Source organism: Saccopteryx bilineata, chromosome 6 (genome assembly GCF_036850765.1).
Source record: "Saccopteryx bilineata isolate mSacBil1 chromosome 6, mSacBil1_pri_phased_curated, whole genome shotgun sequence".
NCBI lineage: Eukaryota > Metazoa > Chordata > Mammalia > Chiroptera > Emballonuridae > Saccopteryx > Saccopteryx bilineata.
Genome location: NC_089495.1, coordinates 120,164,851 through 120,189,593, shown reverse-complemented (window position 1 = coordinate 120,189,593; position 24,743 = coordinate 120,164,851). Strand labels below are relative to the sequence as shown.

Genomic DNA, 24,743 nt, shown 5'->3' with positions numbered 1-24,743 from the left:
CTAGGAGCAGTGTGGGACATGAGGGCAAAATTAAAAAGGCATGGGTAAAGGTCTTGGCCCCTAAAGAGCAGGACAGAGGAGCAGTCGAACGGGGCTGGGAGACCTGGCCATCAGTTCCCACAACCAAAATACCCAGGCTCCTTAAGGGACCTCTATATTCAGGCAAAGCAGAGTAGGTTGCCCCTGTGTCAATGAGGAAAGAAAGAAATGTGCCTACATGCTACCATCAAGGTTACCCGAGGCTCAGAAGATGTGGTGACCGTTGGGGCATCTGTCCTCACGCACCTTCAGTCTTCAGTGGCCAGGTCTATCAACTCCGGAAAGGAGACACCCGCCAGCCTAGGAAGGGTGGGGTCTTACCTAGAGAGGTCCGATCACAGTCTGACTTCCAATGGGGCCCACTGCAAAAGGGTCAAGGCTTTGGGGTCTGGCTTGGATAAGAGCACTTGCTGGCCCAGTAACCTTCATTGCCACACTTGAAGCAGGTGCCAGGCAGGGCATTATTGTTAATTTGGGCATTGGCCTGAGGTCCATTTCTACCATTTCAGGACTGTTGGCTCCGCTGGCGCTGCAGGCCCTTGATGGCAGCAGCAAGCATCTGGTATTCAGCTACCTTCTGTGTCTTTGCCTCCTCATCTCAGTTATTAAAGACCTTGAAGGCTAGTTTTAATAGATACTGTTGAGGGGTTTGAGGGCCATCTTCTAACTTCTGTAATTTGTGCCGGATGTCGGCCACAGATTTGAAAATGAAATTCTTGTGAAGGACTAGTTGCCCTTCTGCACTAGAGAGGTCTAAGGTGGTATATCTCTCTGAAGGGCCTCCATGAGGTGCAAGAGGAAGAGAGTAGGATTTTTAGTGGGGTATTGAGTGATCTCCTTTAACTTCTCATAATTTACAGCCTTATGGGCTTCCTTCTTGACGTCCTCTATGAGGCAGAGAATCAAGTGGGCCCAGTTTCTTCTACCTGCCCATTCTGCCTGGTATTCCCAGTGGGTGTCACAGGTGGGGACAGCCTCATTACCCACTGGTTGATTGGGGGCTTGCTGTGAACAGAGTCAGCGTGGGACCGGGCATGGGTTCAAATATGTTTCTTCTCCTCAGGTGTTAAAGTTGTGGAGAGGATTACATGGAGACCATGCCAAGTAAATTCATAGGATGGGGTGAGATATTCAAATTCCTTTCTGTAGTTGGTAGGGTCAGTGGAAAAAGAACCGCGGCATTTAGATATTTGTGATAGGTTGGTTAGGGAGAAAGGGACATGGAATTGGACAATGCCTTCAACCCCAGCTACCTCCTGTAAAGGGCATTCTAAGACTGAGGCCAAGGGAGGGAGGGAGCAGGGGCAAAGACCGTCCCAGGGAGGGTATGTGCTTGTGAAGAAAGGGTCTGTGGCTGCAGGAAAATCTTGGGGGGAGGTGGGAGTGAGTGGTGGCACTGAATAGGGAGGGGGCTCTGGATGTGATGGGGGTGGTGTCCTGGGAATCAGAAGGTTGAGGAGTGTTGTGAACCAGCATGACAAATAATTTTGCAGATCTCAGGTGGGAATGGTGGAGGATTAGGAAATAAACACAGAAAGAAAAATGATGGGATCGGGAGGTCTTCTTGTGGCTGATGGCCTACCAAAAGGGCAAACTCTTATTTCCTCATCAATACATTGAAGAATTCCTCTCTTTTTATTCTTAATTGTGTTGAGTGCAGAAAATCCCCACCATACATATAGTCTTAACTTTACACCAAACAAAGGATAGAAGAAACTTGCTTCCAGTATTTCCGGGGAACATCTGGGGTAGTGTAAACAATCCAGCACCTAGCTTAACAGCCTTTTGCAACCTAATCAGGCAAGTGAGGTGGGGGGTTGGGCAGACTGTCAGCTTACAGCCAATTCCCCACACCTCTGTTCCCTAAAAATCTAAACTCCAAAAACCCTGTCAGTTTTTTGGTCCCCAATAGGCACACATTTCTCTGGGATGCCATAGGGTGCACCTGGAAATGTTCTAGGGCGCATTAGTGCACCCTGGCACATACTTTGAGAACCACTGCCCTATTCTAGACCATCAATTCACCCCAGGGGATTTGATTTCACCAAAGAGAATGAAAAAAAATCTCTTAAATACTACAGTGGTTTGTGGCCCTTCATGAGTCACAGAACATTAAATCAGTATGTCTGTGATATTAAAATTAGAAAATATGTAAAAGGTTTTTGAGGGAGCACAGTGGGAAAGAGGTTGTAGCACACTCAGAGGACGCACGTGTGCCAGTGCGCATGCCCCTACACCTGCCTGCTGCGTCACAAGCCAGTGCGCATGCCCCTACACCTGCCTGCTGCGTCACAAGCCAGTGCGCATGCCCCTACACCTGCCTGCTGCGTCACAAGCCAGTGCGCATGCCCCTACACTTGCCTGCTGCGTCACAAGCCAGTGCGCATGCCCCTACACCTGCCTGCTGCGTCACAAGCCAGTGCGCATGCCCCTACACTTGCCTGCTGCGTTACAAGCCAGTGCGCATGCCCCTATACCTGCCTGCTGTGTCACAAGCCAGTGGAGCCTGAAGCGGCGTCTGGCGCCCAGCGCTCAGTGTGTGCGGAAGTTGCTGTGTGGCTGGAGCGTGAGGCTGACGGGAGGAGGACGCAGTCGCCGCCACGTGGGAGTGTGAAAAAAGACCCATCAGAGAAGCAGTTATTGCTGAGTTGCTCCATCCTTATAAGGTCAAGGCATGTGCAGCTTAACAGGCATAAACGCCAAGACAAGGACAAGAGTGTGACCTCTAAAAAGTTGAAAATAAAGAGACACGAAAGGGAACAGGATCAGAGTAAATGTGTGCAGGGAGGTTGTATTCTATGCTTCTGGTATTCCTCTAATGCAGGATGATATGTACCATGACTGTATATGTCATTAATTTCCAAAGTATATATATTTGTATGTAGATACCATAGTTCCCATATATAAGATGCTCCCATGTATAAGATGCACCTTGATTTTGGGGCCCGAAATTTGAAAAAAAAAATACATTACATAAAGTTATTGAACTCATTTTAAAAATTTTTTTTAAAAACTTTATTTATTCATTTTAGAGGGTGGGGAAAGAGAGAGAGAGAAGGGGGAGGAGCAGGAAGCATCAACTCCCACATGTGCCTTGACCAGACAAGCCCAGGGTTTCAAACTGGCAACCTCAGTGTTCCAGGTTGATGTTTTATCCACTGCGCCACCACAAGCCAGGTTGAACTCAAGTTTTATTCATCATAAAATTCATACAACTTCTCATCACTGTCAAAACTCCCATCCTTTAGCTTGTCCTCATCTGTGTCTGATGACGAATCACTGTCTTCATATATTGCCTCGTCCTCAGTTCCATCTATGGCATTTGAAATGCCACACTTCTTAAATCACTTGACAACTATCTCAATCTTGATGTTATCCCAGGATCTTTTCACCCAGGCACAAACTTCTATAGTTGGTTTCTTCACTCTTCTGCTGGTGTCAAATTGTCCCCAGAAGACGTCATTCATTGGTTCCATTCATCTCTCATGGCAGCTTGGAAGGGTTTGTTAACACTGACTGACATCAAGTGGTTGGAGCTGGGATGTCAAGCCTCCAGGTATGACGGCAAGTTTTGTTTTTTGCTCTGCAGCAATCTTCTTTGTGTTTTTTGTTATGTGTGCCCTGAACTGATCAAGCACCAGCAGGGCAGGTTTGTGTAAGAGCCCACCTGGTCTCCTTCTCCAAACTTTCTCAAACCAGATCTTCATCCCATCTTGATCCGTTCAATCCTTATCATGAATGTGGACAATCACTCCTTGAGGAATATTCTTCTGGCATTGTTTTGTGCTTAAAAATCAGCATAGCAGGCAGCTTGGTTCTGTCAGCACCAACAGTTCTGTTACTTGGGACACCAAATTGAAGGGGACTTCATCCATATTTTTAATGTGTCCCAACTCAAACCGATATGTCTTCCACATTGAATGACAAAACAATGAAATTCAAGGACCTTCTGCTCATAGCTTTCAGGCGTCTTTTGGGCAAGTCTGGTGCGTGTACACATGCTTAGTCCATTCTGTTTCATGAACCTGAAGCACCAATTGTGTCCTCCTTTGAAATCAGTAACTTCTTTTTTTTTTTTTAAGCTGTGCCATTTATTGTGTGACTAATCACTTAAGTCCTGCAGCCGAACTTGAAACTGCCAGAGCTGCTCTCTTGGGTTCAGGTGTTGTTCCTTCATGGAAGCCATGCCTGAAACTCTGGTAGACAATTTTCAGAAGTCTCCTGCGACCGGCCCCGGTGGTGTTCGCCGCTTAGCCTTGGTGCTCCAGTTATACTTCTTGCGCTTGGCGGGCATGCCGCACCGCCCTCGCCGCAGGTGGACTTCTGTGGGTGGTAGGCCTTGGAGCTGCGGTGGCACAGCGTGTGCATCTTGTTGCGGCACTTGCCGAACGACGACGTGCCCTTCGTCATCTTGTCGTCAGAAGCAAGGAGGCAGTAACTTCTTTTTCTTCAGCAATCCTTCCTGCCTCATGCTGAACCATCTCTGTGGACACAGGAATTCCAATGCCCTTTGCTCTTCAATTCGTATCTTCAATTCTCTCTCTAAATTAGGCCATTTTGCTGACTTACCGCTCATGGCCTTCTTCTTCTGTGGCGTTTTCAGTAGGGTTTATTCTTCCTGAAGCCACTCTCAGATTGATTTCTCAGTTGGAGGAGGACCAAACTTACATTCAGCAGCATGATTTCCATTCACTTTTGCAAACTGGATCACTTTTTTTTTTTCAGGAACAGAGAGAGAGTCAGAGAGAGGCATAGACAGGAACGGAGAGAGATGAGAAGCATCAATCATCAGTTTTTCGTTGCAAGACCTTAGTTGTTCATTGATTGCTTTTTTATATGTGCCTTGACCGTGGGCCTTCAGCAGACCGAGTAACCCAGGGGTCTCAAACTCAACTCAGCACGTGGGCCGCAGAGCAAGATCACAGCCGTTCTGCGGGCTGCGCTAGGTCTACAAAAGGCAACTGTTACGCAACACTTTTCTCACTGCAGTCGAAAACAAAAAAAAATCAGTACAACAAACACAATCGTACATGCAGTTTACTCAGTGTCACAAAACGACCAGAAACTGTAGTTCGCATCACAACTGCTGTTAACTAAGCTAATATCTAGCTAGGATGCTAGAGAAATGAAAAATACAAGTAGGCCCCTAGGCTTACTTAATTTTATCCAAAATATTTTGAACTTCGTGGATTAGTCTGCGGGCCACACAAAATTGTTTGGCGGGCTGCATGCTGCCCGCGGGCCGCGAGTTTGAGACCCCTGGAGTAACCCCTTGCTCGAGCCAGCAACCTTGGTTCTAAGCTGGTGAGCTTTGCTTAAACCAGATGAGCCCGAGCTCAAGCTGGCGACCTCGGGGTCTTGAACCTGGGTCCTCTGCATCCCAGTCCAACGCTCTATCCACTGTGCTACTGCCTGGTCAGGCCAAACTGGGTCACTTTTAACTTGAATTCAGCACTACATGAAAATCTTTTCTGAGCCATTTCTGGGCAGAATGTGGCAGAACTTAACCTACCGCAGTATACCGATAACAAGTGCGAAACAATAAGCACAAAGGCAACAAGTGCAAAAAAGCGGGAAATGCAAGTAAAAAAACTGCAACACACCCAGTTCTTAGACCCCAAAGTTTTCAAAAAAGGGTGAGTCTTATATATGGGAGAATAAGGTAATGTATAGTTCTTTGGATATGTTTTATATATATATATATTTCATAGCATTTTTCCCATAATGAATTGTTTGTATTTTTCTGAGGGGCCTTAATACCCTGACACATTGAGAAGTGGTTTTGAGTGGATCCACCTGGTGGGGCTAAGTGTCCTGGCACTGCCGGTATTTGTGTCTTCCTGTTTGTGGAGTTGGTGGGGACTGAATGGACCGAAAGGCAGGTGATTCCAGTGGTGGAGTGAAGGCTGACCAGAGCACTCTTTCAAGCAGACCTCATTTTTGCAGCAAGAGTGGTTTGAGAAACTAGTTTCAGATCTTCTCCCTCCCTTCAAAGAATGAGCATTTATCCTGAAAGCTTTTGTGTCCTTTTCTCCTTGCATCTTTCTCCCTTACTTAGCTGCCTTTTTTTTTTTTTTTTTTTTTTTTTTTTGCAGAGAGAGAGAGAAAGAGAAAGAGAGAGGTATAGATAGGGATAGACAGGAAGGAAGAGAGATGAGAAGCATCAATTTTTTGTTGTTGTTGTGGCACTTTAGTTGTTCATTGATTGCTTTCTCATATGTGCCTTGACCGTGGGGCTACAGCAGACCAAGTAACCCTTTGCTCGAGCCAGCGACCTTGGGTCCAAGCTGGTGAGCTTTGCTTAAACCAGATGAGCCTGCGCTCAAGCTGGCGACCTCGGGGTCTCAAACCTGGATCCTCTGCATCCCAGTCCAACACTGTATCCACTGCGCCACCACCTGGTCAGGCATTACTTAGCTACTCTTTGCCAACTGGTCTCTCTCCTTCCAGCCATCCCCGATGGAGCTCTGGACATGGCCATCCATGTGGACAAGACAGGGAGTGAGGAGGACCTTTATGAAGATGTGCACAGCTCCAGCCACCACTACAGCCACCCTGGAGGGGGTGGCGAGCAGTTGGCCATCAATGAGGTAATGGTCAGGGCTGTGTGGGTGGAGGGAGGGGCAGGGAGGGGTGGCCTGGCTGTCAGGGCCACTCCTGCACACTCATGCAGGCGTCAATGTCCATGTCTCTGTGTTGTGAGCAGATGGCAGTGGTAACGGTGCACACGGCACAGTTTCAGCTGACAGCATTCACTTTAGGTCATGGCGTTCACCAGCAGAGCTTGATCAAATACAGAGCTCTCCCTTGTGCTCTCCAGGGGCCTATAGGAGACCTGGAATAGCAGGCAGGACGTCTAGGACCTAAGATGTAAGAGTGCTGGCCTGTCCTGCCAGGAACCCCTGTAAACCCCTGGTTGGAAGATGTTCTGTGTGGCACAAGGAAGGCCCTGACCATCCTAGAAGTTGTCTGGGTGGGAGCGGGGGCAAGGCAAGTGAAAACTGACATTTTTCCTTTTGACTCCAAGAGTTCAAAAAAGTATTGCTGTTGCTATGACAACTGTGTGCAAGTTACCTATCTTCTCCCTCCCTCCCTTCCTTCCTCTCTCTTTCTCTCTCTCGCCCTCTCTCTTTCTTTCTCTCTCTCTTCCTTTCTCTCTTTTTCTCCTTTCTTCCTACCTTCCTGACAGACTGGGTTGATAAAAAAGGAGAATACTAACATAGAGCAGAAGAAAACAGTGAGAAACTTTTTCAAAGCGAAGTGGTTCGGTTCCCATACCACGTTCTCCTTTTGCATTCTTGAAGGAGACAGAAATTTTGAGGTCTCGACTGTCCTCCATTTTTCTCACTTGTACTCCTGTTTCTTGGACATTACATGGTAGTTAATTGGTATAACTACACTTTCCTAACATTGCCAGGCTCTCCTCCTGGTTGAGATGTACTGTGTATTTCTACTTCATTAAAACCAGAATTTGAGAACCCAGGATTTTTCATCACCAGAAGGTTTTTTTTCCCTCAGGAGGGGATCAATTTACAAATAACTTTTAACATTACTGTCAATGAATGGGCTGGTCAGAAACCTTCCAGGAATATGGTGTCCTCATTACCTTCTTGATAGATGGGCATAAACTGCCAATGGTGGACAGACTCTTCTTACAGGCTCAGCTCTGAATAATGATGTTTAGGTCATTAAATAGGTCCTGGCCAATTGGCTTAGTGGTAGAGCATAAACCCAGCATGTGAAAATCCTGGGCTCAATTCCCGGTCAGGGCACACAGGAGAAACAACCATCTGCTTCTCTTTTCCTCCTGCAGCCATGGCTCGATTGATCTGAGCACATTGGCCCCAGATGCTGAGCATGGCTCCCTAGAGCTTCTACTTCAGGTGCTAAAAATAGGTCTGTGAGCATGGGCCCCAGATGGACAGAGCATAAGCCCCAAACAGGGTTCACTGGATGCCGGGTGAAGCTGTTTGTAAGAGTCTGTCTCATTATGTCCCCTCCTCTCACTTAAAAAAAAAAAGATATCAAAAGCACAGGCAACAAAAATAAAAATGGACAAGTGGGATTGTATCAGACTGGAAAGCATCTGTACAGCAAAAAAAAAAAAAAACGATCAATGGAATGATAAGTCACCTACAGAATGGGATAATGTATGTGTAAACCATGTATCTAAAAAAAATAACTCAATAGCAAAAAATATGATTTTAAAATGGGCAAAAGACCTAAGTAGACATTTCTTAAAAGAAGACACAATGGGCACATAGAAAAATGCTGAACATCACTAATCATCTGAGAAATGCCAATCAAAACCACAATGAGATATCACTTCATATCCGTTAGGATGGCTATCATCAAAAAGAGAAGTGTTGTTAGGATGTGGTTAAAAGGGAATCCTCGTGCACTATTGTTAGGAATGCAGATTAGTGCAGCCATTGTGGAAAACAGTCTGGAGGGTCTTCAAAAAATTTAGAAAAGATCTAGTATATGATGCAGCAATCTCACTTCTGGGTATATAACCCCCCCCCCCAATGAAAGCATAATTTCTAAGAGGTTTCTGCGCTCCTATGTTCATTGCAGCATTATTCACAATAGCCAAGATATAGAAACAACATAATGGTTTTTCACAGATAAATGGGTTAAGAATATATATATACATGATGGAATATTGTTCAGACTAAAAAGAAAAAGAAATCCAGCACTTTGTTACAAGATGGATGGAGCCAGAGAACACTATGCCAAGGAAAATAAACCACACACATAAAGACAAGTACTGTATGTTCTCAGTTGTGTGTAGAATCTAAAAGTCAAACAGAGTAGAATGGTGGCGGCCAGGGAGTCAGGGAGGGAGGAAGCAGGGAAATGTTGGTCATAGAGTGCAAAGTTAGTATGTGGGGCGAATCAATTCTGGAGATGAGATGTACAGCACGGTGACTATAATTAACAATATGGTCTTGTACACTTGAAATTTGTTAAGATGATAAATCTCAAGTGTCTCACCACACACACAAAATGTAACTATGTGAGGTGATGGGATGTTAATTAGCCTGATTGTGGTAATTATTTCACAATATACACATATATAAAACGTCAACTCATACACCTTAAATATATACAAATTTATTTGTCAGTTATATCTTAATAAAACAGTGTGGGAGTGGTTAGCAGCTGAAGAAGCCAGCAGCTTTCCTACAAGGTCACAGTGACGCTCTGATGGGCAAGGTCAGTAAGAAGAGATCCTGAGTTGTGGTCTTCCTGAATGCCGCAGCGTGGCACAGCCTCAGTCTGCCCAGAGTTCAAGTCCTGACTCGACGACCCCTATATTCCTGTGTGATTTATGACTGCGCAAGTTCCTGGACCTTTAAGAGCTGCATTTGCTCATCTGTGGAGTGGGGGCCAAAGGCATATTTCATGATGTTTATTAGGAATCAGAACCCATGGCCTATCCGCATGGGTCAGGTATGCCTGTATCTGCAAGGTGCCAAAGCACCCCAGAGCCACTGTCCTTGAGCCTGGTCTTGCTGGTTCCCTGAGCCCTGCCACGGAATCGCCGAGGTCAAAGCACTGCTTTCGCCTGAGTCCCCGCGCCCCTGCCGCCGGGTGCTAGGCTCCCGCTGGGAGCCGTGGCACGGACTGACGTGCGGGCTGTGCAGAAGAAGCCAGCCCTGTAGCACGCTGGCTCCGCCCCCTCCGGGCGCTGCGGTCCCTGCTCAGGCTCCTGCGCCGCGGGATCTCCAGGCGCAGAACCGAGGCCGCGCGCTATGGCCAGGGTCCCGCAGGCCCAGCACCGCCAGGCGGCCCCTGGAAGCGCCCTGCGCGCTGTGCTGCGCTGCAACCTGCCCCCCGGCGCTCAGCGTGTGGTGGTCTTCGGGGTGCTGGCGCTCTTGGTCCTCATCAACGTCGTGCTGGTCTTCCTGTTGGCCTTCCGCTGACCGCCCATGGCAGCTCCGGGTGAGTGGCGCTACCATCGTGCACCCTCCGCGCTGTGCTTCTCCTTCCGGTGCGCGCTGCGGTGTATGCTCGCTCCCAACTGGGTGACCCCCATTTAAGCGGCACCGGCCCGGGGCCCGCGTGCCCCAAGCCGACTCCACCGGCAGGCCACCCCTCCTGCTGCGAGTGCGTGGTACAGAGACTCGGGGGCGTGGTGACATGTGCCAAGGTCCTTTGGTCTGTTGTCTGTAGTGTGCGTGTGTCTGTGACTACAATGGCGCATCTCTGGGTGACTGCAGATGCGGATGCAGATGTAGCCTTGGGCGCTGTGAGCACAGTGTGAGAGGAACTGGACACTCATTTCTCTGTGGGTTTAAGAGATGTCTGTGAAAAATGAGCAGGCTCCTCTGCACGTTACCAGCTTTTTCCATTTTCTATCTTGAGATAAGTGGGCCCAGTGCACCCCACCCACTACATGCAGAGCCCCCACCCCTGCAAGTGTGCCTGGGGAGCCGCGTTCCCAGACCGTGATTGCAGCCCTCCACCAGCTTGCACAGTGAGAGGGGAGGCCAGGGACATTAGGGGGCACTTTGAGGCTGAGTCTGGCTTCCTCAGGCCTGTCAAAATTCTTCGGGGCATAGGAAGGGATCCTGCCTCTTGCACCTGCTGTCTTAGTCGTGAACTTTTTCTTCCACTGGGACATTCCCCCACCTGCCCCACATAAATACCTCATACCTCAGAGCCAGCTTCTGCTCCCCAGTTCCAAGCCAAAGGGAGCCTAATCCTCCCCCTCAGCCAGCCCTGTGGTCTTGTGCAGCTGCATCATGGACAGAGTGGCCAGGAAGGGCCACTACCCAGAAACCCCCCCAGCTTGGGCCCTGGAGGCCTCTGGACTGTTCTGGCGTAGAATGCTTCTCTGAGCTGGTGGAGCTACACTGTCATGGTGACATCACCTAAAAGGTAATGTAATTGCTATAACTCATCAGAGCGCCTCCCATTTGTGCATCTACACAGCTTTGTGACCCATGGGGAGCACATTGTTACTGTAGGCATCCATGAGAATCGAGGCATAGGGACATCAGGGGAGTTGCTCCTGCTGGGTGTCCACCAAGTGCCTCTTGTACTGAAACAAGGAAGTGACAAAGGTTACCAGCCCCTCCACCACCACTACCACTAAGGGCTTCCAGGTGACTGGGCTGGACAGGTATGGGGCCCTGTCCATAAAAGTGTAGGGAACCCTGCTCTCTTTAGGGAAGCCCTGCCTTTCTGCTACACCTGCGCCCTTCCCACAGCTATGTAGGAAACCACCTGTGCAGGATCACACCTCTCTGCAAAGGCTGGCAGAATAAAACAGGAGGAAAAGGCTCTGGGCCACACAAGAGGGGCCTGAGCTCAGGGCTCATTTGAAGGAAGCTGGGACATGTGGAGATGCCTGACCTGGTTAATACCAGGCAGGAACAACTTGGGAAGGGAAAGTGTACAGTGGGCTATGTGAGGTGTGTCAGCATACTTCCTCCTGCCTGGGCTCCAGCAGTGCAGGCAGCCTCCATGATGTCCTGGAGACTCATGTGTGCAGCTGGTATAAAGAGTCCACAGCCTCTTCTGGGGAGCTTGTATCCACTAGTGAGCATGTGGATATGTGTTGACAGGGGTGTGCCAGGGGCTGTGCAGTAAGAGGTAGTCTGAGAACACCCACCTCTCCAGGATCCAGACGACTAAGCTCAAACAAGACATATTTGTTATCTATTGGATCCAAACCTTAGTTTACCTAAGAAGCTCCATTGTCTCAGTAACTCATCACTCAAAACGTACAAATCTTCATGATGCATATATGTGCCTGAGGTCACACAGGCCCTCTGTCTTTTTTTTTTTTTCTTGTCATTATTTATTTATGGTTAACATGAATTCAAAGCCAAGTATGGAATTTCTATTATACTAGAGCAAATCAAGAAATCAAGACACAATTTTCATCATCAAATCTTAATCTTCAGAGAACAACATCTCTACGAGGTTGGCCTGAAGACATTCGGATTCTACTAGTTTCTGAGGTGTTCCATATTTAAGTAGTGTAGGCACTGCAGTTATTTTCAAGTTTTTTCTGAAGTCATTATTTGGATCCTTCCAATAAGGTTTTTCTCCTACTTGGCAGTAGATGAACACACTTCCCTCGCAAATATGCTTCAGCCCCTCTTGTACGACTGGTTCAGCTCCTCGTAATAGGCCATGGGGAAAGCGCACTGCGCTCTGCAGGAAGACTCTTTGGACCGCCTAGAGGCAGAGCCCCACGTGGGCGGGGCGGGCCTGTTTCCAGGCCCTCTGTCTTGACGCACATTCTTACTTGTGGTCACACATACCCTGTGTCCTGCCTGATGTTCATGCTCACTCGTCACCTGCACTGTCTGCGCATATGCTCATGCCCACCCGTGTTCACATGCCCTCAGTCCTGACGCTCACACTCTTCCATGTTCGCATGGGCCCTTTGTCCTGATGCTCACGCTCCCCCGTGGTCGCACGGGCTCTGTCCTGACGCTCACGCTCCCCCGTGGTCGCACGGGCTCTGTCCTGACGCTCACGCGCCCCCGTGGTCGCACGGGCTCTGTCCTGACGCTCACGCGCCCCCGTGGTCGCACGGGCTCTGTCCTGACGCTCACGCGCCCCCGTGGTCGCACGGGCTCTGTCCTGACGCTCACACTCCCCCGTGGTCGCACGGGCTCTGACCTGACGCTCACGCGCCCCCGTGGTCGCACGGGCTCTGTCCTGACGCTCACGCTCCCCCGTGGTCGCACGGGCTCTGACCTGACGCTCACGCGCCCCCGTGGTCGCACGGGCTCTGACCTGACGCTCATGCGCCCCCGTGGTCGCACGGGCTCTGTCCTGACGCTCACGTTCCCCCGTGGTCGCACGGGCTCTGTCCTGATGCTCATACTTACTTGTAGTCACACAGGCTCTCTGTCTGATGCTTATACTTGGTCACATGCACCCTGTGTCCTGACTTGTAGACACACATCCTGTGTTCCGATCCTCACACTAACCCATGGTCACTGCCCCTGAATGGGGACATTTTCCTGCAGCCTGCATTCTCATTGGCTCTAGCAGATCATCTTTGAGTACAGGCAGTCCCCAGGTTATGAGTGAGGTAGGATCTGTAGGTTTATTCTTAAGTTGAATTTGTACATAAGTTGGAACAGGTTCATTGACCTATTTTTTTTTAATTCAGTGAGAGGAGGGGAGGCAGAGACAGACTCCTGCATGCACCCTGACCAGGATCCACCTGGCAAGCCCACTAGGCTGTGATGGTCTACCCACCTGGAACCCTTGCTCCATTGCAGCTGGAGCAATTTTTTAGCACCTGAGGTGGAGGCTATGGAGCTGTCCTCAGCTCCCGGGGCCAACTCACTCTAATCAAGCCATGGCTGCAGGAGGAGAGGGGAGAGAGAGAGAGAGAGAGAGAGAGAGAGAGAGAGAGAGAGAAGCAAAAGGGGGAGGGATGGAGAAGCAGATGGATGCTTCCTCTGTGCGCCCTGGCCAGGAATCAAACCTGGGACATCCACACACCAGGCCAACACTCTACTATGGAGTCAACTGGCCAGGGCACATTTACCTATTAAATGCAACTTAGATGTTGGTCTTAACATAGTTGTTTTTTTTTTTTAAACATAGTTTTTATTTTTACCCTTCTGTGCATATAAATACTTAAACATTTTCAAAGCTACAGAACCTATATTGTTCATAACTTGGGGACTGCCTGTACTCTGCTTCTTTCTTGCCCTCAGGTTAGACCCCCAAAGCCAGGCACAGTGGTCTGCTTGTGTGCATGGTGCACTGCAGCTGCTCCATCGAATGCTGCTCCCTCCGTGCAGCTCCTCTCGTGTGGCCTCACTGAATCCTCTTGTCTTACCCTGTCTGTATTGCAGCCAGGAGCTCTTGATCCCGGGCCAGGCCTCTCTGCAAAAGAGGGCATGCCTATAGCAGGTCTTTAGCTGCAGGAGTGCAGTGGTCCTTTGAGGAGATCTGCAGCCTTCCAGGAACAGTCCGGTGCTCTGTGCACAGGGTCCCGGGTGACCTCAGGGCTCTGCAGCCCCTGGAGGCTGCTGCATGTGAGAGCCAGTGTACACACAGGGGTGAATTATTCTTGGGAGTACTTTCGTCAGAGTTTGAAGCAGGTTTTACCCACAGAAAAAATGAACTGGTGGTTTCTGAATGGACTTGCTTGGCCCTGGCTGGAAGAAAGGCCCAGTCTGAGTGGCCTCCCATGCCAGGCGGCCTTCCCACCCTTCACCCTACCCTTTGGGGCATGGGTATAATACCAGTGGTCAAGGTCAGGCAGGTTCTCATTGAATCCGGGCAGACAGTAGAGGAACTGAGAGCCGGAAAGTGTTGGGCCATTCCTGTTTATTGGAGGCTCGCAAGGACAGGCGAACAAATAAACAAAAAAGGAAAAGAGCTAATGAACAAAGGAAAACCTGCTTTTCAAAGTGAAGGGCAAGGGGGCAGGAAAACTGTACCTCGCAACGGCGAGAAAGATCTGGGAGAGTTGCCCCCAAAGGAAAGCACCTCCACCCTTACATAGAATATATACACGTGGCCCTTCCACGTGCTCAAACACTAATCAGGCAAAGTGCTTGCAGCCGGTAAACTGGTGAGCAAGCCTAACACAGCTGTGTCCCCCACAATGGGGAAACAGCAGCTGGAACTCAATAGGTGGAGACCCAGCCAGTCCTGCTTTGGGTCCCATTTCTGTGTGAGGGTGAGCATGCACCCTCTCTGGGAGCACCCAAGGAAGGCTCCAGTGGGCCTGAAACCGAGGGGCAACTCACCCCAGTGAGGGGCAGAGCATGCAGCTCAGCTCAGAGGTCCCATCTGGAGATGCCCAATGCCCTGACTTCTTAGTCAAAGAGCCAGACCATGTGTAATGCTGGTGGTTGAGGCCAGGCAGGTTCTCATTGAATTTGGGCAGATGGTAAAGGAACTGTGGAGCTGGAAAGCGTTGGCCATTACCCTTTTATTAGAAGCTCACAGAGATGGGCGAGCAAATATGCAGAGGAAAAACTGCTTTTCACAGTGTAGGGCAAGGGATCAGGAACGCCACCCCGCATCGTGGTGCTGGTGGCTTAGGGAACCAGAACTGCTCCTTGCAGTGGCGGGAGAATGATCTGGGAGAATCGCCACTGAGGGAAAGCACCCACAGCTTTTCATAGAGACACATTTATGGCTTTTTGCCACACACAAATCGTACGAAGTGCTTGCAGCTGGGAAACCAGAGAGCTAGCCTAACACAGCTCTTTCCCCATGCTGTAACTATGAAAACCAGAGCCATATTTGGTCATGCAGCCCCAGAACACCCTCCTTTTGCCCTAACCCTCAGAGCCGTTCATTACTGGAGGAGCAGAAACTGAGCCCACATTCCCAGAAAGCAGGTGTCAGTCCCTTGGGAGGGGGGCTGGGAGCACAAGGGCTGCCTGGCCACAACCTGCATAGGGAGAAGTGAACCCGAGGGGAGGCGACAAGGAATTAAGACACAGAGACATAACGCAGGAAAAAGCTGGGACCAGGTGGATCTCTGAGCTCTGATGGAGACTGAGATGCCCGCCTAGAAGCAGCATGTTTATTATATAGCACATATGTAATGCCAGTGGCCGAGGCCAGGCAGGTCCACATTGGATTTGGGCAGACGGTAGAAAAATTGCAGAGCCGGAAAGAGTTGGGCCATTCCGTTTAATAGTCTCACAATGTAGGACAAACACACAGGCAGGGGAAACCACCTGTAAAGCCAGGAGCCGCCATCGTGGCCATTCACATGCAGGTTCGCATTGGATTCGGACAGTCGGTAAAAAAACAGCGGAGCCAAAAACTGGTGGGCCATAGTCTTTAATTCTAGCTTGCACCCGGCGGGCAAGTAAAAATATACACTGGACTCCAAAACCCAGTCACATGCAGTGCTCACAAAGCCACTGACTTATCCGAGTTTCCTAGAATCAAAGGTTTCTAGCTCACCAGCCTTATTCACCTCTGTTCCCCATCTCCTTCCTTATCCCAAATACAAACTCTACACAAACTGGCATCTCACTCAGCACTCCACCATCTTGGCTGCTTCTCCTGGCCTCCTCCACGTGGCCTTTCTCTGCTCTCCTCTGCTCTCTCTTCTAATGATAATCTCAGGAACCAAGAGCCTAAGCTCTCGTTCTACCCTCATTTTATAGTGTAGCTTCACAACCTCTAATCCAATATAAAAAATAGGGAAGTCTCTAATACAAAGTTACTTCTCTGAGGCATGATTGGATTGTACCACCCCACATCAAAAAGGGTTAATCCCAAAACCAAGCCCCAGGCTACAAGGATTCTCAACACACATTAATATCACCTGGGCGACGGCCTCCATCTTTAACAAAGTGAGCATAATACATTTTATCTGCCCAATACCACCTCTCAGGCAAACAAACAGCAAAACGGCCCCTCACAGTAGCGGGCAGGCGACCCACCATCCACAATCCCCCACTTCTCCTAAGTGCAAGCACTCGTAGCCTTATACAGGCCATGCGCACGTGCCTCTGCCAGGTGCTTACACACTAATCAAGCGAAGTGCTTGTAGCTGGTACACCAGGGAGCAAACCTAACTTGGCTGCCCCACAGTATAAGAAAAGGTCGAAAGTTCAGGGATAAGAAAATAAGACACCTGTCATCAGCCATCAGTGACCCATTCATGGTCTTAAGCTATTCTTCTGTGAGCCAGAAGTCATATACATAGTCACTTCCTTCTTCCCTAGGGCCAAGTAGCCTTGCAACACTTGCACCCTTTGTCATGCAGAAATTTTAAACATGCAGGTCCCCTTCCTTGCTAAAACCTGCTTTTAATCCTGTCCTGGCCTCTGGCTCAAATGCTCCCTACACTGCCTGCCTCTTGGAAATGTGATGTAAGCTCTGTGCCCACCCTCTGGATCTCCTGATGTAAGGCCCATGACCACGCAGGAAGATGGATCCTCACCATTTATTGCAGCAGAGAGAAGTTGTCAAGCTAGTTGCTGCAGCCATCATCACAGCCGCCTGGCAGGTTCGCATTGGATTTGGACAGACGGTAATGAAACAGAGCCACGAACTGGTGGGCCATTATCTTTAATCCTAGCTTGCACCCGGCGGGCAAGTAAAAACACACACTGGGCTCTAAAACCCACTCATTCAGTGCTCACAAAGCTACTGACTCATCCGAGTTTCCTAGAATCAAAGGTTTCTAGCTCACCAGCTTCATTCTCCTTTGTTCTCCATCTTCTCTCTGCACAAACTCTGCACTTACTGGCTTCTCTTTCAGCACTCCACCATCTTGGCTGCTTCTCCTTTCCTCCACGTGGCCTTCCTCTGCTCTTCTCTCTAATGCTAATCTCAGGAACCAAGAGAGAGCAAGCTCTTGGTATGCCCCACTTTATAGTGTAGAAACCAAAACCTTTAATCCAACATACAAACAAGGAAGTCTCTGATACAAAGTCACTTATTGAGGCATAATGGGATTCCTCATGAGAGTGCACCACCCCACATCAAAAAGGGTGGGAAAGGCTTAGTCCTAAAACCAAGCCCCAGGCTACAAGGATCCTGTCTGCCCACAACCTGCCCCAGCAGACATTAATATAATCACGCCCATCCCAAGCAAGAAGGGCAACCAATTCCATCACCTGGGCGACGGGCTTCCACGTGGGCAGCGCCATCTTTAACAAAGTGAGCATAATATATTTTATCTGCCCAACAATCCACCCCTATGCTCACTCTACTACCCACAATCTACACCACTGGCATCCCTGTGCAAGGAAATTAGGCACATTACACAGATTACAAATACATGACAAATCATACAGTTTCAACAATTACAAAGGTACATTTCACCAGTCACTGAACACTTTGCCAAAAGCACAAAATGTCCTCTTTCTAGCCATGGGAAAAGCTTCCTGGGGCAGGGGAGTGCTTCCAGCAAAGCCGTCCCCCACCCCCATCAGGGTATTTCACATTGTCCAAAATCCGTAAGTCCATCCAACAAAGGAGCCAGTGCCTACTCCGGTCATAGTCCAGGAAATCAGTCCACGCTCATGGGGCTTCAGCCCCTCCCCTCATTCCTGCTGTCCTGGCAGGTCTTACGCTGTCCCAAGGAGGAGCACGTGGCAATGGCAGTCACCATTTCCATCTCTGCTCTGGAGAGCATGATGGCACTCACCTCTATGTCCCCAAATTGCAGACCTAACAGGAGCATAGCAAGTACTCCTTGCTGCTGGGCTCTCATCTTCTGGAGGCTCTAGATTGCAACTTCTGCCTCATTTTCCTCATCCTCCAAAGAGGAACTGGAAACACCAGCTCCCGCTGCTGGGCTCGAGCCCCAGGCTGCAGCCGCCTTCTGCTCTGCAGACCTTGCAGCTCCAGCTCTGGCCTCAGCCCCGGCCTCCTGCCACTGGCTCTCTTCAACATCCAGGGCAAGCTGCAACTCACGAACCTGTGAGTCCTCCTCTAGCTGCTGCTCCATTTCCAGGCGAAACTCGCAAACCTGGTCGGCCTCCTCCTCCTCCAGTGCTTCCTCCAGTTCCAGGGTCAGCATCTGTTTCTCCCACATTTGCTCCAGCTCCTTCCACTGCTCGGTTTGCAGGTCCCAGGCAGCCTCTTCCACAGAACTCTCAGTTTCCTCATGCTCGGCTGTAAAAGACAGCCAGCCTACAGTCCCCAAAAGGACAGCCATGGGGAACCATAACAGCAGCCAGTCTTCTACTCCACCGCTCAAAGGTGGTGGTGGCTCCATACCGAACTGTATTGAATCCTGCCACAGACTATGGCAAATATAAAGCCAGTAGCCACAGCCACCATCACAGCCGCCTGGCCCAGGCAGGTTTGCATTAGATTTGGACAGATGGTAATGAAACAACAAAGCCACAAACTGGTGGGCCATCATCTTTAATCCTAGCTTGCACCCGGCGGGCAAGTAAAAACACACACTGCACTCCCAAACCCACTCATTCAGGGCTCACAAAGCTACTGAATTATCCGAGTTTTCTAGAATCAAAGGTTTCTAGCTCACCAGCCTTATTCTCTTTTGTTCCTCATCTCCTCCTCTCTGCACAAACTCTGCACTTACTGGCTTCTTTTTCAGCACTCCGCCATCTTGACTACTTCTCCTGGCCTCTTCCACGTGGCCTTCCTCTGCTCTCCTCTCTAATGCTAATCTCAGGAACCAAGAGAGAGCAAGCTCCTGGTCTGCTCCATTTTATAGTGCAGAAATCAAAACCTTTAATCCAGTATACAAATAAGGAAGTCTCTGATACAAAGTCACTTATCTGAGGCATAATGGGATTCCTCATGAGAGTGCACCACCCACATCAAAAAGGGTGGGAAAGGCTTAACCCTAAAACCAAGCCCCAGGCAACAAGGATCCTGCCTGCCCACAGCCCTCCCCCAACACAATATAACCACGCCCATCCCCAGCAAGAAGGGCAACCAATACCATCACCTGGGTGATGGGCTTCCATGTGGGCGGTGCCATCTTTAACAAAGTGAACATAATATATTTTATCTGCCCAACAGAAGTTAATACAAAGAGTATAAACCAGGTGTAAAGTGGCTGACTTAGTAACCAACCACACAAGAACAATCTTGAGGTAGCTATTACAGATGGAGCAGCTGTATAAGACGTATCTATCTCTCCTAGAGCTAGGGAATTAAGGAAGAAGGTTGGAATAATTAGAACTGAAAATTATATGGGCTTGGGACCTAGAACTCTGAGGAGGGGTGCTGCTCAGCTGGTGTTGATGGGGGGGGGGATGCCATGAGACTTGTTCTGCAAGTGTTCAAATAACTGCAAACTGGATCCAGCTGCTGCAGTGTTGGTACCACCAGACCAGGCTGAGGCTGCAGGTGACCTCACAGATACTGCAAGTCGACAAGAAGCCAGCAGGAGGCAGCAAGTCCCATCACCCCTCCAGCTGTGTAGTCCCCTCTAATGTCACTTTAGGAGAACCTAACCGAGTCACAGTATCCCAGTCCCAGTGTCATAGAGCAGAGATGATGGAGGAAGCTGAGAGGCAGTAGTTTAACCACTGGCCTGATGGGGAGGGAAGAAAGTGTGCCCTGCACCGGGGAGCAAGCAACATGCTTGGCCCTCAGATCCTGTGCCTCACCAAGATTCCAGTGGTCAAGGTCGCTTCCGGCTTCCTCATGCGCCTCGCCAGTCTAGACATGCCCAGGGCATAGCCCTGCCCGTCCCCCAAGAGTGGCTGGCTCCAGCAGAGCCTCTACTTGCTCTTCTGTGACATGAATAAGCATCCCTTTTCCCAGGGCTGCTGAGGGGCGGGGTGCAGAGGCAGGAGCACTTGCCCCACAAGGAGGTCCGTGGCAGCCTCACTCCACTGACCTGCCTGTCCGTGGCTCTCTCCACAGCTCATCAGCGACAGCAGTGTGGTCTGTGCAGAGGCAGGAGCACTTGCCCCACAAGGAGGTCCGTGGCAGCCTCACTCCACTGACCTGCCTGTCCGTGGCTCTCTCCACAGCTCATCAGCGATGGCAGTGTGGTCTGTGCAGAAGCACTCTGGGATCATGTCACCATGGATGACCAGGAGCTGGGCTTTAAAGCTGGGGATGTTATAGAAGTAATGGATGCCACGAACAGAGAGTGGTGGTGGGGTCGTGTCGCTGATGGCGAGGGCTGGTTTCCAGCTAGCTTCGTGCGGGTATGACACCGGCCTGAGCTTCTCCCAAGCCCGTAAAGAGCCACTGGCTCTGCTAAGAAATGCAAGCCTGAAACTGCTCTGGTGTTGGGTATGGACTTCCTGCTCACCGCTGTGGGCTGGCTGGGTGGGGTCAGGAAGGCCAGAGCAGGCAGTTGGGACACAGCCTCCTCCTCCCGCAGAGACAGCACCAATTCCAACCCCTGCTCCCACCCTTCCCTTCAGTAGCCAGAGAGGAACAGGTGAAGGTATGTGGCTGCCTCCAAGAGTAGCCGGCATGTCAACACCACCACAAACACCTGCTTACCAGGCGTTTACTAAGCACCATGCAGGACATTCACTGGGCCTTCTCAGTGGTAGCACAGCAGCCCTGGGAGCTGCCCACCTCACTTACACCAGAGGCACAGACAAGCTACGTCCTTAAGTCGGAGCAATCACAGGGAGGGACTCAGACCCTACTTAGGGGGGCCTTTGGTCTTCAAGGAAGGAATCCAGGTGCTGACTCCAAAAGGCCGGCAGAGGGTAGTAGGGAGCCGAGAGCCCAGGCCCTGGGGTGCAGTTTGCTGCTTCCCCTGCCCCAAGCCTTTCCAGTTATGGGCCAGAGAGCCAGCAGGGCCACCTTCCCATTTTCGTTGCTCATGGACCCTAGAAAGCCCGGTATGAGCAGGCGGGTTCAGCAACGACAGTGAGCAACCGCTCTGATGAAGCCGGGTGCCCAGCACAAGCCCTGAGCAAGCAGTAGGGTATCCTCGGAGGAAGGCAGTGGTCATCGGGCCTGCTGTCCCCTGTCTGGATGAGCCTTGTTCGGGGGGTGGGGGGGTGGGAGGAGAGCCAGTCCCTGTGCGTCCTGCCGGCTCTTGGAGCCCGTTACTCGCAGACGCAGGCGTGCGGGGCACCGACCCTTGCTTGGCGCTGACCCGCCGCCTCGCCTGCAGCTGCGGGTGAACCAGGACGAGCCCGCGGATGACGCGGCTCTGCAGGCCGGAGACATCGGAACCGGGGCGCAGAGCAGCAACAGGGACCAGATGCGCACCAACGTCATCAACGAGATCCTCAGCACCGAGCGGGACTACATCAAGCACCTGCGGGATATCTGCGAGGTGAGGCAGGCCGCGCGGCGCGGCGCGGGCGCGGCGGGGGCGGGAGGGGACCTGACCGCCGGACCCTGTCCCCAGGGCTACATCAGGCAGTGTCGCAAGCGTGCCGACATGTTCAGCGAGGAGCAGCTGCGCACCATCTTCGGGAACATCGAAGACATCTACCGGTGCCATAAGGCTTTCGTGAAAGCTCTGGAGCAGAAGTTCAACAGGGAGCGTCCGCACTTGAGCGAGCTGGGCGTCTGCTTCCTGGAGCACGTGAGCCCACCCGCCCGCTCAGAAGTCGCTCTGCAGGCTAAAGGCCAGGCAACCTGCCACCCTTTTCCCGGAGCTGCTAGGCCCCACTCCCTGCCCTGCCCAAATGTTCTCACCCTTCCACGCAGTTTTAGAAGTGTGGTTGGTTCTGTGGGGGGATGAACCAAGTCAGAAAAGGCTCCTTTGGAGCAGGGGCCCAAGTGGAGGGCAGAGCTAGGCCTGGATGTCTGTTGAGCCCCTGATGGGCTGTTTGCCACAAACTCTGGGGCTCTTCACAGTGAGCAGATTTGTGTAATTTACAGTGCTTGCTTCCACTCCAAATACCAGCTGGCGTTAGCCTCGGTTCACTGGCCTGGTCTCGGAGACGGACTCCTTCTGGTTTTGCCTGATAGGGAAGGCCCAGGTGTTATCCTCCTGTGACAGTTGTAGGGCTGAGCAGGGGATGCCAAGCCAAGCCTATTAGGGACAACGTGGGCTTCATCCTGGCTACTACCAGTGGCGACCGGGAAGGCCCTCTTGCCTCTCTCCAATGGCAGGAAACTAGGAAGGAAGACCTTGGTCTGTCCATGCAGAGGAACCAATGCTGGGTCTGAGACCTGTGTGAGCCTAGGGCTGGGGTCTAGTTATTCAGCAGGTAGAGCTGGGGCCAGAGGAATGGGAACAGGCACTTTATTGACACCACCTAGTGTGAGCACCACAGCAACCCAGCACCAGCCCACAGCTGCTGCCTGCTCACCTAAGTCCATGTCACCAGTCACTTCATGGCAGACCTGGCCTCTCTTGGGCTTCAGGTAGAAGATACTTAAGAAAGCGAGAGAGGCTTGACCTGTGGTGGCGCAGTGGATAAAGCCTCGACCTAGAACACTGAGGTCGCTGGTTCAAAATCCCGGGCTTGCCTGGTCAAGGCACATATGGGAGTTGATGCTTCCTGCTCTTCCCCCATCTCTCTCTCCTCTCTAAAAATGAATAAATGAAATCTTAAAAAAAAAAAAAAAAAAAAAAGAAAAAAAGGAAGAAGAAGAAGAAGAAGAGAGAGAGAGAGAGAGAGAGAGAGAGAAGATATAAGAGATAAGAATATTGTGAGGAAGAAGCAGGACCTGGGCCGAGTAGAAGCCGGGAAGCACAGCTGTGGACCTTGGCATCCATCCACTCCATTAATCTCTCAATCCCTGTCCTTTTTGGTCTTCTTTATTAACATCAGCGATTGCATTAAAAAACAAAAAGATTTTGACTGTATGTCAGAGTATCTGCTGGGGGCTCTGCTGAGAAAGGCTAGTGGTGGGTTCAAGGTCTTTGGCATCCCTGGGTATGATTCACAGTGGCTTGTGCCATTGTAGGGGGTAGACAGAGCCTGGGCCCCCTGAATGCAGCTCCTGAAGGAAACGCCCTCCCTCCTTCCTCACCTATGCTGGGTGCCTGCTGGGGAGATGGCCATTCTAACCTCCTGCTGTGCCCCCAGCAAGCCAACTTCCAGATCTACTCAGAGTACTGCACCAACCATCCCCATGCCTGCGTGGAGCTCTCCCGGCTCTCCAAGCTCAGCAAGTACATGTACTTCTTTGAGGCGTGTCGACTGCTACAGAAGATGATTGACATCTCCCTGGATGGCTTCCTGCTGACCCCTGTGCAGAAGATCTGCAAGTACCCGCTGCAGCTCTCTGAGCTGCTCAAGTACACCCACCCCCAGCATAGGTAGGGACTGGGAAGGAGGGAGGGTGGCCTTTGTGCTGAGTACTCTTAGTGTGCTGGGCACTGCTGTGGGCACGGGAGGGACAGCAAGGAAGACCATCCCTGCTCTCACACGCCATTACTGGGATGAGGGAAGAGGACAGAAACAGGGCAGTGTGCCCTGTGTGGCATTTATGGAGAAGATGGGGGTGTGCACTGACAGGCGAAGGAACTGACAGGCGAAGGGACTGACAGGCGAAGGAACTGACAGGCGAAGGGCACAGCCCGAGGGAAGGAGTTCCTCATGGGGCCCAGGAGGCCCCAGCCCCTCTCTGCTCTTCATCTCACAGCTCTCCTCCATTTGTTCCGCTCCAGGGACTTCAAGGACGTGGAAGCAGCCTTACATGCCATGAAGAACGTGGCCCGGCTTATCAACGAACAGAAACGGAGACTTGAGAACATCGACAGGACTGCTCAGTGGCAGAGCTCCATAGAAGACTGGGAGGTGAGGGCCCAACTCTCCAGAAAATACCGCAGGCTTGGCCACTGGCTTTAAAACCATGCTTGCATCAGTGAACAACTAAAGTGCTGCAACTACGAGTTGAGTTGATGCTTCTCATCTCTCTCCCTTCTCTCTCTCTCTCTCTCTCTCTCACTAAAAAAAGAAAAAAAGAAAATCATGCTTGCTCCTAAAATAGTCAGGAAGGAGCTGGGGCAGGAAGCTGTGCAAACGAGACCTGGGGGTGGAAACACCAACCCTCTCTGCCCAAGCGCCTCGCCTGAGCCCTGCTGCGGCCTGGAGCTGGCCTGGCGGCTTCTTTCCTGTGAGAGCGCCTGGGAGCTGACCCCTCGTGTTACACAGCCCCAGTGATGATGCATGACGCTGCCCCCAAAGTGCAGACAGCCAGTCCAGCACCAGGGCTGTTCCTCTGCCCACAGGGGACAGGCCAGATCCTCAAGTTTCAAAACTCTCAAAAGAAGGAACAGGCCTGTCAAAGCAGCACCAGAAACAGGTTGCCACCAACCAAGGCCTCCTGGGCCCACTTTCCCAGCTTAAGCATTCCCCGGGTGG

General features: G+C 50.9%; 1 protein-coding gene and 1 pseudogene across 1 annotated transcript in view; one reads left to right on the top strand and one right to left on the bottom strand.

The window, feature by feature from the left end:
* Positions 1-24,743, top strand: part of ARHGEF4 (Rho guanine nucleotide exchange factor 4) — a 177,042-nt gene that overhangs the window by 147,714 nt on the left and 4,585 nt on the right. The window contains 6 exon segments of the mRNA XM_066237640.1: positions 6,490-6,629; positions 20,475-20,654; positions 21,587-21,751; positions 21,827-22,006; positions 23,463-23,695; positions 24,047-24,176. Coding sequence (XP_066093737.1) covers positions 6,490-6,629; positions 20,475-20,654; positions 21,587-21,751; positions 21,827-22,006; positions 23,463-23,695; positions 24,047-24,176 — 1,028 coding nt within the window.
* LOC136308655 (large ribosomal subunit protein eL37 pseudogene) lies at positions 4,145-4,449 on the bottom strand (annotated as a pseudogene).